The sequence below is a fragment of the Meles meles genome, chromosome 19 (genome assembly GCF_922984935.1).
Source record: "Meles meles chromosome 19, mMelMel3.1 paternal haplotype, whole genome shotgun sequence".
In the NCBI taxonomy this organism is placed as follows: Eukaryota; Metazoa; Chordata; class Mammalia; order Carnivora; family Mustelidae; genus Meles; species Meles meles.
Window position 1 is genome coordinate 41,574,831 of NC_060084.1, and position 13,736 is coordinate 41,588,566.

At 38.6% G+C, this 13,736-nt stretch overlaps 1 protein-coding gene across 4 annotated transcripts in view; it reads left to right on the forward strand.

Annotated features, from left to right (window-relative positions):
* Positions 1 to 13,736, forward strand: part of LSM14A (LSM14A mRNA processing body assembly factor) — a 55,163-nt gene that overhangs the window by 13,459 nt on the left and 27,968 nt on the right. For all 4 annotated transcript variants that reach the window (XM_045987715.1, XM_045987713.1, XM_045987716.1 and 1 more), the window contains exon 2: positions 11,789 to 11,952. In XM_045987715.1, the coding sequence (XP_045843671.1) occupies positions 11,789 to 11,952 (164 nt within the window). The remainder of the gene's footprint in view (positions 1 to 11,788; positions 11,953 to 13,736) is intronic.

A 13,736-nucleotide genomic window follows, 5' to 3' on the forward strand; every position in this document is an offset into this window, starting at 1 on the left:
AGTGTAGGATACTAGTTGTGCAACAAGAATGGTACTTACGGATAAATATCAGAAAGAGAAGAAAAATGCCAAGTGTAACTTCTCATCTTTTTTTTTCCTGGTTCAGTGCTTTTGCATATATTGTTTTTTAAGTAATGCTTTATTTCTATTTTCCCATCCTGTTGATATCCAGTTGTTCTGTCTTTCTTTTTGATGCAGTCATTCTCCCATTTTATTCTAGGTAGAAGTATTGTATGATTTAATTCAATTCCGTTGATATTAAACAGTGTTCAGTAATTTTGGATGTTGCTTAATAGCTTTTTCTGCTGTGGAATTTATTCAAGAAATATGCACATGCAAGCAATATGTAGGATACAGTGTTAGGTACTGAGGGAGTTGGAAAGATTATTTAGATACAGATTTTTCTCCTGAAGACTTTTTTTTTTTTAAGATTTATTCATTTGAGAGAAAGCAAGTGGCTGGAGGGGCAGAGGGAGAAGAAGAGAATCCTCAAGTAGGCTCCCAGCTGAGCATGGAGCCCGATCTGGGCCTCAGTCCCACAACCCATGAAATCATGACCTGAACTGAAACCAGAGATCAGATGCTCAAGCAGCTGAGCCACCCAGGCACCCCTCCCTGAAGATTTTTCAGTTATAGGAAGAGGAAGGTATAGACAGTGTGACAGAATGCTGTGTCATTTTTAGAGGAATAATGTGTTACTTCCACCTGAAAGTATTACTGATAGAGATGTGTGGTGGTTAATTTTGTGTCTCCATGGCTGGGCCAAGTGCCCAGATATTTGGTCAGATATTCTGGATGTATCTCTGAAGGTGGTTTTTGAATGAGATTAATCTTTGAATCAGTAGACTTTAAGTAGATTAGTCTCCATGATGTAAGTGGGTCTTATCCAATCAGGTGAAGGCCTTAATAGAGCGAAGAGTGACTTCCTCTGAGCAAGAAGAAATTTTGCCAGCAGACCACCTGTGGACTCAAGCTTCAGCTTTTCCCTGAGTCTCTAGCTTGTCAGCCTACTCTGCCAATTGTGGATTTTCACATGAGCCAGTTCCTTAAAGTAAATCTGTGTGTGTGTGTGTGTCTGTTGTTGGTTCTGTTTCTTTGGAGAAAGCTGGTGAATACAAGTAGCATATAAGCTGAAATATAGCATGTGTTGAGTGTGGGGAGAAGCTATGGTAGAGGACAGAAACCCTGCTCTGGCTATTGAGAATAATGAGCTTTGTTGGAAGTTTGTGTAAGTGGGTTGGGACTAGATCTTACAAGTAATCCTTGACAGAAGTTTTAACTTTAAGGGTACATCAAGAATCTTATTTTAGGGCTCCTGGGTGGCTCAGTGGGTTGAACCGCTGCCTTCAGCTCAGGTCATGATCTCAGGGTCCTGGGATCGAGTTCCACATCGGGCTGTCTGCTCAGCAGGGAGCGTGCTTCCCTCTCTCTCTGCCTGCTTGTGATCTCTCTCTATCAAATAAATAAATAAAATTTAAAAAAAGAAAAAAAGAATCTTATTCTAGGCATACCTGAGTGGCGTTGTCACTTAAGTGTCCAACTCTTGGGTTTCAGCTCAAGTTGTGGTCTCAGGGTCATGAGATTGAGCCAGCATTGGGCTCTGTGCTTGCTTGGCACAGAATGAGCTTGGGCTTCTCTGCCCCTCCCACACGTGCTCGCTCACTGTCTCCCTCTCTCACTCTCGCTCTTGCTCTCACTCTCTTTCAAGTAAATCTTTTTTTAAAAAATCTTATTCTAGATTTACATTTGAGCTTAGGCTTAGATTTCTAACTTACTTTGGGCATTTCTGGAGTAATTCAGTCTTTTTCATTTATTGCTCTCACGTTTTGGTATTCAACAGACTTCTTTCTTATCCATCAATACTAGATTTACAATTTTAAGTTTGTGTCCAAAAGTGAAGTCTTTTGGAAAATACTAATGATGTCACTTTGTGCATACTGACTGTACTTAACTATGTATATGTTTGTCATATTTAAACTTACAAAGGTTTGGTATTTTGTAATGGAGATACTGTATTGGGCAGTTGGTCTTTATAGCTCTTCCTTCTATCCATGTAGTATGACTGTATGTTTAGGTATTAATATACTGGTAAATGGGTTTGACATTAGTTGATGTTTGAACTTGATCTATTAGAAATAGGTTTTTTTAGATAAATGATTTTGCCAGAACTTCTACCCTTTTTACATATTTTTTAAAAAGACAACCATGGGATTGTCTGAGTAGCTCAGTTGTTAAGCATCTGCCTTCGCCTGATGTCATAATCCCAGAGTCCTGGGATCAAGCCCCGTATCAGGCTTCCTGCTGTGTAGGGAGTGTGCTTCTCCCTCTCCCACCCCCCCTGCTTGTGTTCCCACTCTCACTGTATTTCTCTGTGTCAAATAAATAATAATCTTTAAAAATTATTTTTAAAAAGTAGTCATGGGATGCATATCTCAATAAATCGTTTGTAGTCAGAAATAGGGAATTGATTATGTTCTTTCAGACTAACAGAGAAAATTTTTTCCTTATTTTTCCATACCCTTTTATTAAACATTGGCCCAAAACTTGGGCTTTTCTAGTTGGGGATTAAAAAAACTCGGAGGGTGCCTGGGTGGCTCAGTGGTTAAGCGTCTGCCTTTAGCTCAGGTCGTGGATCAAGCCCCACTTCAGTCTCCCTGCTTGGCAGGAAGCCTGCTTCTCCCTCTCCCACTCCCCTTGCCTGTGTTCCCTCTCTCACTGTGTCTCTGTCCAAACAAATAAATAAATAAAATCTTGAAAAAATAAAGAAAACTAGGATACTTACCTGAAACAGCATAGCACCATGATGAAATTTAGAGAGGATAGCCACTCCTAGTTCCAACATCCAACCCAGCTATTATTATTGTTTTGTGTATTCTCTTGAGGCTGTATTTGTGTGTGGGAAGTGGAGGATTATTGAGGTGAAATTCGTGTAACACAGTTAACCATTATAAAGTAATACGATTCAGTGGTTTTTAGTTTAGTCACAGTATTGTGCAACCACCACCTCGCTTCGGTTTCAGAATTTTTTCATCACCTTAGAAGAATATCCCTACCCATTAAGTAATCCTTCCCTATTTCCCTTTTCCTCCAGTAACTATTTATCTGCTTTCTGTCTCTGTGGCTTTTCCCCTTCTGGATATATGTAAAAGAGATCATACAACATGTGACCTCGCTTTCACTTAGCATAATGCTTTGGAGTTTCTAGTTTTTTGGTTTTTTTGTAAAGATTTTATTTGTTCATTTGATAGAGAGGCAGGCAGAGAGAGAGAGAGGGAAGCAGGCTCCCTGCTGAGCAGAGAGCCTGATGCGGGACTCGATCCCAGGACCCTGAGATCATGACCTGAGCCGAAGGCAGCGGCTTAACCCACTGAGCCACCCAGGCGCCCCTGGAGTTTCTAGTTGTAACATGTCTCAGCATTTCATTCCTTTTTATGGCTGGGTAATATTCTGTGTGTGTATGTGTGTCTAAATATAAAAAACACAATTTGTTTATCCGTCCATCTGTTGATGGGCATTGGGTTGTTTCCCAACCTTTTGGCTCTTACGAATAAATACTGCTTTAAACATTCACGGACAAGTATAGGTTCTTATACATGTGAGTGAAATTACTAAGTAATATATATGGTAATTCTGTGTTCAGGTTTTTGAGGAACCACCAAGCTGCTGTCCACAGCAACCGTACCATTTTATATTTCTACTTGAAATGTCAGAGATCCCTATTTCTCTATATCCTTGCCAATGTAGTTATTTTGTTTTATTATTTTTATACATTTTTAATTTATACATTTTTAATTAAAATTCAATTAACATTAATATATTACTGATTTCAGAGGTAGAATTCTATTTTGTTTTATTATTAAAGCCTTTCTTATAGTTTTGATTTGTATTAACATAATGACCAAGGATATTAAGCCTCTTTTCACAAGCTTGTGGACTACTTGTCTATCTTTTTTTGAAGTGTCTCTTCAAGTTTTTGCCCTTTTTTAATTGGGTGCTTTGTCTTTTTGTTGTTGAGTTGTTGGGGGGCTTTTTTTTCTTAAGATTTTATTTATTTAGGGGCTCCTGGGTGGTTCATTGGGTTAAGCCTCTGCCTTCGGCTCAGGTCACGATCTCTGGATCCTGGGATGGAGCCCTGCATCAGGCTCTCTCTGCTCAGCAGGGAGCCTGCTTCCCCACCCCCCTCTCTGCCTGCTGTTCTGCCTACTTGTGATCTCTCTCTGTGTGTCAAATAAGTAAATAAAAAAAAGATTTTATTTTGAAAAAGTATTTTCTTTAATTATTTGTCAGAGAGAGAGAGCACAAGCCGGGGAGTGGCAGGCAGAGGGAGAAGCAGGCTCCCTGCTGAGGAAGGAGCCTGTTGGGACCCTGGGATCATGACCTGAGCCAAACCAGATGTTTAATCAACTGAGCCATGCAGGCATCCCTGTCGTTGAGTTGTTAAGAGTTCTTTATATATTCTAGATATAAAGCCCTTGTATGTGACTTGCAAATATTTCTCACATACCATAGCTTGTGTTTTTACCATTCTCAGTATTGTTCTTTGATGCACAGAATGTTTTGATTTTTATGAAGTCCAGTTTTGTTGTTGTTGTTGTTCGTCATGTTTTTAGTGTAAAATCTAAGAATCCATTGTCAAATCAAAGTCATAAAGATTTACTTCTGTGTTCTCGTAATAGTTTTACAGTTTCGGCTTATATTTATTGACCCGCTAAAAGAAAAATTGTGTGGGATGCCTGGTGGCTTAGTCGGTTGAGTGTCAGACGTTTGTTTTCTGCTTGGACCATGATCTCAGGATGGTGGAATCAAGCCCATATTGGGCTCTGCGCTTAAAGTGCAGAGTCAGCTTTGGATTCTTTCCCTCTTCCTCTCCCTCCTCCTGGTGTACATGTGCGTGCATTGTCTCTCTGTCTCTGTCTCTCTCTCAAACAAATAGATAAATAAATCTTTTTTGAAAAAATAAATCCTTTTTGAAAAAGTGCTTTTTCCTCTACTCTCCAGTTTACTCAGTAGTTCTGGCCACCACATGTTCAGTCAGTCATAACCAATTCTCCCAGCTCCCTAGATACCACTTGGGTATCCGACAGTTTAATTCAGTTCTGACATTATCTACCTGAGGTTAGTGTCAGATCTCAGAGGTTAAAGGCTCAGTCCCAAGACACAACCCACCCTGGCCTACTTCACACACCAGTCTCAAGTTGCAAGTTATCAACTGTACTTCTCACCAACTGGCTATAAATTGAGGCTTCCCACAACCACCTCCTTGGTTTGATCATTTGCCAGAACTTGGGGAAACAGCTTACCTATTAAATTACCAGTGTATTATAAGAGGGTACAACTGAGAAACAATGGAGGTAGAAGAGATACATAGAGAAAGATATGTGGGAAGGAGTGCAGTGATCCTGTCTTCTCCAGCCAAGTCATCCTCCCAGTACCTCTACCTGTTCACCAACCCAGCAGCTCTCTAAACCCCATAGTGTAGGGGTTTTTACAGAGGCTTCATCACATGGGTGGCATGATCAGTTATCAGTTCCATCTCCAACCCCTCTGAGCGTAGAGACTGATGTGGGGCTCAATCCCACCACCCGAGATCACGATCTAAATTGAAATCAAGAGTCATATGCTCGGGGCGCCTGGGTGGCTCAGTGGGTTAAGCCTTTGTCTTGGGCTCAGGTCTTGATCTCAGGGTCCTGGGATCAAGCCCCACATCGGGCTCTCTGCTTCCCTCCCTCTCTCTCTCTCTCTCTCTCTCTCTCTGCCTGCCTCTCTGCCTACTTGTGATCTCTCTCTGTGTCGAATAAATAAATAAGATCTTTTAAAAAAAAAGTCAGATGCTCAAACAACTGAGCCATCCAGCTCCCTGAGTTGTTTTTTTTTTTTTTTTTTTTTTAATGTGATTACAGCTATAAATTTCTCTCAAGTATGGCATTCTTTACATCTCATAATTTTGGCACATTATGGGGGGTTTTTTTGTTGTTTTTTTTTTTGTCTCAATTTTTCTTAATTTCCCTAGTGATTTCTTCTTGGACTCACTGGTTGTTTAAGAGTATGTTATTTAATTTCCAGGTCGAGTTTCCTTTTATTATTCATTTCTAGCTTTATTCCATTGTGGTCAGAGAAGATACTTTGTAAAATTTCAGTTTTTTTCAATTTATTGAGAGTTGAGTTCGGCCTAACCTGTGGTCTACCCTGATGAATGTTCCATGTGCAATTGAGAATAATGTATATTTTGCTGTTGTTGAGCAGGGAAAGGGTAACCTGTTGCTTTTAAAAACTTTCAGGACACTACTGAGGAAGTTCTTTGGCTCTTGAGCATTGAAACAGTGGTCCCTCTGTGAATTGCCAGATAGTTCAAATCACACAACCGTGATTTTTCTGGGATCTGCTGCTTGTTTTCCACCTAGCACTAGCAAAGCTGCACCAGGATCATGAGCCACCATCCCTATGGTTGCCTTTTGTGGAGATGGGAGTTAATGAATGGTAACAGCTGCCACTATGCAAAATGCCAAAATTAACCACAAGTTAACAGCCTTACTTCATCAACTACTCCCATGGATGCTACAAGAGTGTCATTAGACTCCATAGTTCTAAAATGGTTTATTCAGACTTCATGTGCCAAGTCAATAGTTGTTTCAGTGTTGGGACTGATTCTTGGATTTTCTTACTTTGCCATCTTTCATGTCAGTCACCTCTGTGTTTTTATTTCAGGTGGTTGTAATCTTTTGAAAATTACAGTTTTGTAATCTGCCTCATATAATATGTTTAATGTTACTGTGTATATTCACCTAATTTTTTTTTGAAGATTTTAAATGATTTATTTGAGAGAGAGAGCAAGCAAGCATGAGAGGAGCAGAGGGAGAAGCAGGCTCCCCGCTGAACAGGGAGCCCAATGTGGGCTCAGTCAAGCCCTGAGATCATGACCTGAGCCGAAGGCAGATGCTTAACTGACTGAGCTATCCAGGTGCCCCTTAAATCTCTTTTTTAAGTAGGGGCTTAAATTCATAACCATGAGATCCGGAGTTACATGCTCCACCGGCTGAGCCAGCCAGGCACTCCTATATTTACTTAATTTTTTGATATGACAACTAATACATCTATTTTGAAAGAAGAAAAAAGACCAGAGTTGTAGAATTCTAAATTAAAAAAAAAAAAATTGCATCCAATAAATCTTATTCTTTTGGTGAATTTGAGTCTATTTAAGACTGACCCCTTTAAGTTCCTCTTCACCGTTACTTGCCTGGTAACTTCCAAACTGGTCTTCTATTTTCACTTTGTTTTCCACCATCACAGAACGACAAATACTATAGAATGGTGGTTTCCAGAGCCTAGGGGAGGGAAAATGAACAGTGATGGTTCTGTGCGTGTAAAGTCTCAGTTAAGCAAGATGATAAGTTCTAGATCTCTACACATTTTGCTATACAAATACTGTACCATACTGCTTAAAAAAAATTCAGGAGGGTTAATCTTGCATGTTCTTACCACAATTTTTAATTAAGATGATAGCATTAACAAAAATCCTGGTAGTGAATTATGCCTAATAAAGTCAGCTTCAAAGAAAAATTGAAGAAGATATAAGAATTGAGGCTTTTTGCTGGAGACAAGGAAAGAGTGCATCAAGATCAGGGAGAACCATGCAATAAGTACTTTTAAGACTAATTATGTAGCCAAATTGAACCAAGGGAAAACTTGGGGTGAGTGGGAATCATATACTAGTTTTGCATGGGTTGCTGTGTTTAGCTTCTGTTACCTCTAAGTACAAAAATTAAATAGCAAGAGAAATGGGGGATGAACCAGTGTAATTTCTCACTGTATTGATAATTCCTTTACTTAACATTTGCATATAAACTAATTCATGTGTTGAAATGTGTTGTCATTGAACAATAGTAGTGATTTTTCTACCTTTTCTGTGCTTATCATGCCTTTCTTTCCAGTCTCAATGCCTAGGTCATTTGTATTATCTTCAGCCATGTGTGCCCTTCTGATCTCTGTTAATTTTTTCTTTATAATGGTACAAGACTTGTCTATTGGAAATATTAAATCTGATCAAACTAGTATCTATTATTAGGGTATGTTTCTCCTACTCTTGGTGTGTGCAGTTCATTCTCCATGATCTCTGTTTTCATACTTTTTCATTTTCCTCTTTTGTTGTATAAGTTTTCTTCACACATTTTGGAAAATATGTCCTTAATTTGTTTTGTTTTGTTTTGTTTTAAGGTTTTATTTATTTATTTGACAGACAGAGATCACAAGTAGCAGAGAGGCAGGCAGAGAGAGGGGGAAGCAGGCTCCCTGCTGAGCAGAGAGCCGGATGTGGGACTCCATCCCAGGACCCTGGGATCATGACCTGAGCCGAAGGCAGAGGCTTAACCCACTGAGCCACCTGGAGGCCTCTATGTCCAAGTTTTAAACTCTAGTGTTGGTTACCTTTAGGACCTCAAATAACCAAATCTTAAGCCTACACATACTAATTTACCACCTTCCCAAAAAATTTTATCAAGTGATTCCCTGCTATAACAGATGATATTTTCAATTTATGTATTATTTCCCTTTGTGTTTTCCTCTATTTCCACTCATCTTCATCTTCCAGTATTTGTTAGAATACTATGTGGTGGGGAGCCTGGGTGGCACAGTGGGCTAAAGCCTCTGCCTTTGGCTCAGGTCATGATCCCAGGGTCCTGGGATCGAGCCCCACATTGGGCTCTCTGCTCAGTGGGGAGCCTGCTTCCCTTCCTCTCTCTCTGCCTGCTTCTCTGCCTACTTGTGATCTCTGTCAAATAAATAAATAAAATCTTAAAAAAATAAAAAATAAGAATAAAACACTATGTGGTAAACCATCCTGACTTTTGTCAGTATGTAATTTAGTAGCTTTTTTCAGAACTGTTAAGCTTACATTCTGTTCTAAGACCATAGTAAATTGTCATATACACATTTGTGTGTTTAAATGAATTCTTCATCTCTTATTTATTTAAATTCAGCTAATTAACATATAGTTATTATTAGTTTCAGAGACAGTTTAGTGATTCATCAGTGCATATAACACCAGTGTTCATTACATTAAGTGCCCTTCTTAAATGCCCATTTAAGTTACGCCATCCCTCCAGCCACCTCCCCTCCAGCAACCCTGTTTGTTGCCTAGAGTTAAGAAGAGGCTCTTATGGTAAGAGTCTCTTATGGTTTGTCTCCCTTTCTGATGTCATCTTATTTTATTTTTCCCTCCCTTCCCCTATGTTCCTCTGTTTTATTTCTTAAATTCCACATGAGTAAAATCATAGAATTTTCTTTCTCTGATTGACTTACTTCACTTAGCATAATACTCTCTAGTTCCATCCACATTGTTGCAGATGTATTCATCTTTCTTTTTTTTTTAATGACCTGGGTGGCTCAGTGGTTTGGGCCGCTGCCTTCGGCTCAGGTCATGATCTCAGGGTCCTGGGATCAAGCCCCGCATCGGGCTCTCTGCTTGGCAGGGAGCCTGCTTCCCTCTCACTCTCTCTGCCTGCCTCTCTGCCTACTTGTGATCCCTCTCTGTCAAATAAATAAATAAAATCTTTAAAAAAAAAAAAAAAAGTTTAATTCTGAACCATTTTTATAACTGCATTTTTTCTTGAAGTGTCGTATCACAGCAGGTTACAACAACTTTGGGGATAAAAAGCAAATGGTAAACTGTCCAAAACAAGGTTCCAGATAACACCTCTTACTGATTTACCCTACCCACATCATCTTTTATCTTTTATTTGATACCACATCTAAGTCCTTGTTGTACAGAAACCACTGACAGGCTCCATTAGGTTTTCCAAGGCCTAAAAAAACCATTCAAACTATACCCATATATTCACTAGACAGATGAAAAATCCATTCAAGATTAATATTTATCACAGGAAATGGAAGAAAATTTCAGAAAGAACTGCTCTACCTTCTTGAGAAAAATAAAAATCTTATGATCAAAATGACATTGAAAAGAAAAGGTAGGGGCGCCTGGGTGGCTCAGCGGGTTAAAACCTCTGCCTTCGGCTCGGGTCATGATCCCAGGGTCCTGGGAGCATCGGGCTCTCTGCTTAGCTGGGAGTCTGCTTCCTCCCCTCTCTCTCTCTCTCTGCCTGCCTCTCTGCCTACTTGTGATCTCTATCTGTCAAATAAATAAATCTTAAAAAAAAAAAGAAAAAGAAAAGGTAGCATACAGAGCTAAGGAAAGAGAACAGACAAGACAAATATAACAATAGAGTAACTATATCAATACAACAGTCAGAGCAGAAAAACCAAGTCATTAATAGAGAACAATTTTGAGAAAAAGCAAGTAAGATGTAAAAAAAAAAAGTACAGCAATAAAGTGGCTGAAGACGATGTTATACAGATTTAGACAAGAGAATAAGAGAAAATATATTAAAGATATAACAGAAATTTCCTGACATGAGGACCTAAATTTGATCAAAAGGTTTCACTGTATTTCCAGAAAAAGATTTAGTGCACTATAAGCTATAGAGACATACCCTTTGCTTTATCAGATTAAAGAACTCACAGAACAGTGGCATCAAACAAAAGGTAAAATATCGTAAGTAATGGACTTTGTAGCATAAAGGAGGGAGGCTTTATTTAAAATGAAATGATACATATATTTAATCCAATCCCAGATCAAGTATGGAAAAAAAGTGTACATTCAAAACATTGCACATTCTTAAGGGGTTTATTCCATCTAGGACACTCTTAAATGGATAATACATGATCTTTCAAACTTTCTTATTTGAAACTTCTGTATGGATGCAGACATTTTCAGAAATCTAAGACAGTGAGAGCCTGAAACATTAGTGTTCATAAGAAACTCTTGAAGAATTGGTTTAAAAATCCAGGTATCTGGACTCTCGTCTCAGAAAGTCTGATTCAGTGGATTTGAATAGGATCCCAGAAATCTTTTTAGCCAGCTTACCCTGGTGTAGGTGGTCTGCGGTTTAACTTTGAGTAATGCTATCTTAAGTGTTGAAATAATCAGATTTAATTATGAGAGATATTTTAGGTAACTAGGGCATTTCAAGCTGTCCCCTGGGTTGAATACCTGACAGCTGCATGGCTCAGCTTCTGGAGGACCTACTACTCACTGAGATAGATGTTCCCTTCATTGTCTTCTCTTAACCCAAAAGCTCAGTTTCCCAAACTTTGGTATTTTGTGGATGGGGAAATCTTCACTTGCCATTCCACCCCCCAACAAGAAATCTCACATAGGTTTGCCAATTTTTTATTTTGCTGAATGATACCAAAAATAAGGCACAATGAAAGAGGACATTTATAACACCTCCTCCCACCACAACCACCAAAGATATAAATAAATAAAAATATAGGAAGAACATGACCTCATAATACAGATTGCCTTTTAAATTGAGTGTACTTAGCTCTAGGCAGAAACCCTCTCTTTTCCTCTCTCTCTTTTTTTTTTTAATATTTTTTATTTATTTGACAGAGAGAAATCACAACTAGGCAGAGAGGCAGACAGAGAGAGAGGAGGAAGCAGGCTCCCTGCGGAGCAGCGAGCCCGATGCCGGGCTCGATCCCAGGACTCTGGGATCATGACCTGAGCCGAAGGCAGAGGCTTATTAACCCACTGAGCCACCCAGGCGTCCCTATTTTCCTCTCTTTTTAAACAAAATTTCTTTAGCTACAGATTAATGAGTATTTGAATATTTTCTCACAAATGACATTTAAGAACTTCTGTTTATTGGTATTTGGAAGAGTTCATTTCTAAGAGTCACCACCTGAATATGATGAGTAAACATACATCTCTAATCCTCTGTTTTCTCACCAGTTCGGTCCTTTGGTACAGAAGACAGACCGACAGATCGTCCCATACCACCTCGAGATGAAGTCTTTGAATACATCATATTCCGTGGGAGTGATATTAAAGACCTCACTGTTTGTGAGCCACCAAAACCACAATGTTCTTTGCCTCAGGACCCAGCTATCGTTCAGGTAACTGATGATAGTAAATTTGTTGTGGAGTGCAAGAAAATTTGAAGTATGTAGCTAGTCTTGGCTTTTCTCTCTCTTGGATTTTGGTTGTAGGGTGGGTTTTTTGTTTGTTTGTCTGTTTGTTTTCCTTTCTCTCCCTCAGTTGAATGTTCCTTTGCTTATCATTTCCTGGTTATCTAGATACCTAAAATACCTGGATAATGTCTTCATCTAGGGTTTTTTCTTTAGATCATAAGTTGGGACTCAATAAAGTAAGAAATAGCAGAGGTATTTTTTTTTACCATAAAATATTTTCCAATTTTAGCAAATTAAAATAGCTTACATTTATTGAGGTCTAACTGAGCAGCACTATTCAAACTACTGCACATACAGTAAGTCAATCCTTACAATACTCTCTGAGCTTGATAGTATAATTATAATATAGCTATATAATTCTCATTTTTACAAGTGAGTAAATTAAGGCAGAACCATAATTTGGACACAACCAGGCAGTCTGGCTCTGGAATATAGGATCCATGTCACTTACACTATTATTCATATTTGGTTCATACTACAAACCGGAGTGGTAATGGCTATTCTTAGGTAAGATTATTAGGTTCAGTGAAAAAAAGTAATAAATCATATTGGTATCATATTTATACACACAGAGCATAATATGCATGCAATGTTATATAATAAGATAACACAAACATAAAAGGATTTTAACATACACAGGTATGTTGCTCGGTTTTCTAAATAAGGTATAAAAAGGGACCCCTGGGTGGCTCAGTGAGTTAAGCCTCTGCCTTTGGCTCAGGTCATGATCCCAAGGTCCTGGGATCCAGTCCCACATCGGGCTCCTTGCTCAGCGGGGAGCCTGCTTCTTTCTGCCTGTTCTGCCTGCCGCCCCCCCTGCCTGTGCTCTCTCTCTGACAAATAAATACAATCTTTTAAAAAAATAAATAAAATAAGGTATGAAAAAAGAAGACCCAGAGGTGCCTGGGTGGCTCTGTGGGTTAAAGCCTCTGCTTTTGGCTCAGGTCATGATCCCAGCGTCCTGGGATCGAGCCCCAGGGAGCCTGCTTCCCCCTCTCTCTCTGCCTACTTACAATCTCTAGCTGATAAATAAATAAAATCTTCAAAAAAAAAGAAAAAAGACCCCAAGTATTCTCAGTAAAAGAAATTAAAAATTTATATTTTATTAAAAACAAATACATGATTCCTAAAAGATTATAAATTATGAATCAAGGAAGATATTCATTACAGTGCTTGTTTACATGATAATTGGAAATATATAGAAACTGCCTGAATTTTAGTAATAACAACAGAGGAAGCAGATTGACATAGGAGTGTTTTCACTTTAGGGCATGGCTGATTAAAAACGTATGGCCCCCATGATTTTCTTCTTGGATCTGTTTTCTTCTCAACCCTTTTTCTTGTCAGTCTTTGGTCATTTGCACTAAAATATGCTTGTTCATTTTTTTTTTTAAGTAATGTAATACTTCCAGATTTTTTAAAAGTAACTTTCCCTGTTTTATGCTGTGATAAAATCTTAGTTTTCCACAAAACAGATTCTTAGAATTTATATTATCTTGCATAAGATTTGTCTTCCAATATTAAAATACCTAATGAACTCAAATAAAATAAAATACCTAATGAACTCTTCTAAAGAAATAATTAGGGGTATATAAAATTAAAATGGAAAAAACAGAGGGGTGCCTGACTGGCTCAGTTAGTGAGGTGTGCAACTATTGATCTCAGAGTTACAGGTTTGAGCCCATGTTGGGTATAGAAATTACTTGAAA